The 3,249-nt window shown below is 48.2% G+C and overlaps 1 protein-coding gene across 1 annotated transcript in view; it reads right to left on the reverse strand.

Moving 5' to 3' along the window:
• Positions 1-704: 704 nt before the first annotated feature.
• LOC103743784 (calcium/calmodulin-dependent protein kinase type 1D-like) overlaps positions 705-3,249 on the reverse strand; it is a 12,536-nt gene continuing 9,991 nt past the window's right edge. Inside the window, exon 2 of the mRNA XM_008845255.3 lies at positions 705-2,657. Within this exon, the coding sequence (XP_008843477.1) occupies positions 794-2,623 (1,830 nt within the window). The 5' untranslated portion in view covers positions 2,624-2,657 and the 3' untranslated portion in view covers positions 705-793. The remainder of the gene's footprint in view (positions 2,658-3,249) is intronic.

The following is a 3,249-nucleotide window of genomic DNA, read 5'->3' on the forward strand; positions in this document are numbered from 1 at the left end:
TGCAGACATGAGGGCATTTTGTCCTTTCAGTTAGCTATGTGGATACAGCATCCTGCTGGCACACAGCAACTTGCAATTCTTACCTGGCTCTCACCTGTAGATGCAGACATCCATTCCCGGCTGCTCTCCTGTCTGGATTCAGCATCCAGGGAGCTCAGTGGCTCCAACATCACTTGAAAACAGACAGGATAAAGTGAGTCTCTTAGTGGAAATAGGCAGGACTCACTTATCCCTGATTGTGCTGACCCTGTGTTAGGATCGTTCCTCAAGCTGATTCCTCCTCAGTGATCCTCTGCTGACTCAACACACACACACACACGCAACACACACACACATACTCACACCCCCCACACACCAAACAAACGAACACAGAAGTGTTTTTCTTTTAAAGAAAAGGACATTAGCATAAACGCAGAAGTGCATTGTAGCCACTCCACCTACCTGTTTTTGCCACTGTCTTCCTGGTCCTCATCCCTGTCTACATGCTGCCTCGCCTGGGCAGGCATGCAACAGCAGCACAAATTCCTGAAAGTGCGGGTGACTCTTCTCTTCAAGCCCTTCCAGATCCTCCTTCTTAGAGGGGCTCTAGGCACAGCCTTGCGCTGATGACTGAATTGCTCCTGAGGTGAGCTTTGTGGGGCAGCTGAGCTTTGTGGGGCAGCTGAGCTTTGTGGGGCAGGTGAGCTTTGTGGGGCAGCTGAGCTTTGTGGGGCAGGTGAGCTTTGTGGGGCAGGTGAGCTTTGTGGGGCAGCTGAGCTTTGTGGGGCAGGTGAGCTTTGTGGGGCAGGTGAGCTTAGTGGGGCCAATGAACTGCTGTCTTTGTATGGACTGGTGCTGTTCTTTGTTTCAGCTTCCTCTCTGGAGATGAGAAGTGATCTATCTTGGAGAATGTGCTGTTCTTTGTGTTGGGAGTGACAGCTCTGGTCACATCCTGGGGCAGCCAGCTACCATGGTCCTGAGGTGTTTCTGTTGGGGATGAGCTGTTGTCTCTGTTATGAGTGGTGATGTTCTCACACAGGGCTCCTTCCCTGGTGAAGTGATGTGCTGTGTGCTGTGAGGAGGTGCTGCTCTTACAGGTGGGAGTGACAACTGTGGTAACTTCTGGGGGTTGCCCATCAATGTGCTCCTGAGGTATTTCGGTGTATGATAAGTTGCTGTCTTTGTCACCCGTGCTGGTGTACACACAGAAGGATTCCTTTGAGGAGAACTGAGGTGACATATCCTGTGGAGACATGCTGTTCTTTGGGTTGTCAGGGCCAGCTGTGGCTGCCTCCTGGGATGACTGCTTTGAGATGGCTGATGGTGTACACTCTGAGGAAAGGTCGCAGCATGATGTAAACTCAGAGGTGGTGCTCCCCATCTCCGCGCAGATGCTGCTGCTCCCCATCTCTGCACAGATGCTGCTGATCCCCATCTCCCTGCAGATGCTGCTGCTCCCCATCTCTGCGCAGATGCTGCTGCTCCCCATCTCTGCACAGATGCTGCTGATCCCCATCTCCCCGCAGATGCTGCTGCTCCCCATCTCTGCGCAGATGCTGCTGCTCCCCATCTCTGCACAGATGCTGCTGATCCCCATCTCCCCGCAGATGCTGCTGCTCCCCATCTCTGCATAGATGCTGCTGATCCCCATCTCCCTGCAGATGCTGCTCCTCCCCATCTCCCCACAGATGCTGCTGCTCCCCATCTCCCCACAGATGCTGCTGCTCCCCATCTCCGCGCAGATGCTGCTGCTCCCCATCTCCCCCCAGATGCTGCTGCTCCCCATCTCCCCGCAGATGCTGCTGCTCCCCATCTTCATGCAGAGAAAACTTCTATGACTGTTCTCTAGCCAAGAAAGGTTCACAATATCGCCTATTCTTGGCCGTTTTCTGGGGTCTACAGTTAGCAATTTAGCGATCACTTCCCAAAGGTCTGGCGACAGCTTGAATTTCATGGGGTACTTGCCTGCCAGGACTCTCCTCTTTATTCCTTCGTATGTATAATCTTGGAAAGGGAGGTGCCCCGTCGACATAAAATAGAGTACAACACCCAAGCTCCAGGTATCGGTTGCACGACCGTCGTACCCATTGCCCTCAAAGAGTTCTGGGGCGCAGTAGGGGACTGTGCCACAGAAAGATGTCAGCTTCTGCCCATGGTTAAGTTTGATACCTAACCCAAAATCACTCAGTTTAACATTGTCATGTTTGTCCAGTAGTATGTTTAGTGGCTTTATGTCCCGATGGGCAATCCCTTTCCAGTGGCAATAGTGTACGGCACATACTAGCTGTTTAAATACCCTACGAGAGACCTTCTCTTTTAGATAGCCTGCCTGCTTAATCTTGAGCAGCAGGTTTCCACCTGCCGCATACTCAAGAACCACATAGGTGTTATCTGCGGTTTCGATCACTTGCAGCAATTTAATAATATAACAGTGATCAAGGTCTTTCATAATTTCTATTTCTGATTTACTGTGGACATTCCTCCTGCTCTTTTGAAGAATTTTTATGGCCACTTTGGTCCGTGTGCTGAGATGTTTGGCAAGCTTTACTTCCCCGAAGCTTCCGTAGCCCAGGGTCTTCATGATCTTATACTGCTCGGTTAAGGCTTTTTCAACATCCGAGCCGGAACTGGGGTTTCGATTCATTTTTGTTAGGTCAGATGGTCAGTTTCAACACCAACTAGTGATGTAAGATTAAAAATGAATTAAAATCAGGTCTAGGGCATAAATTTATAGCTATAAGCCCCTGCACTGAAAAATGAGAGAGACTCCGAACAACACAGTGAAGCACTTTAGGGTCCTAGGAACAAGAATCAGCCAGACCCAAAAAAGGAGAAGAAATAACCAAGATCAGAGTGGACATTAAGGAAACGGGAAGGAAAATCACAACACAAAGACATGATGATTTTGAAGGATAAAGGAAATTGACCAACCTTTGCAAAAATAATCAATAGAAAACTAGAAGGCACAAATTAATAATGATGGAGACAAAAGGAGGTGATATTACCACAATTACCACTGAAATTCAGAAGATCTCTAGGGAATACTGTGAAGAAATATATTCCAGTGAACTACAAAATCTGAATGAAGTGGATAAACTTCTAGCCAAGTATGAACTCCCAACATTGAAATAAGAAAATATAAAACATCTAAGTTGACCAAGAAAAAGCAATAAAAACAGTGTGGAGAATTTTTAAAAAACTAAAAATGAACCTACCATATGACCAGGTTATACCACTCCTTGGCATATACCCAAAGGACTCATCCTATTG

The sequence above is a fragment of the Nannospalax galili genome, unplaced genomic scaffold (genome assembly GCF_000622305.1).
Source record: "Nannospalax galili isolate Female #2095 unplaced genomic scaffold, S.galili_v1.0 scaffold1802, whole genome shotgun sequence".
Classification (NCBI taxonomy): Eukaryota; Metazoa; Chordata; class Mammalia; order Rodentia; family Spalacidae; genus Nannospalax; species Nannospalax galili.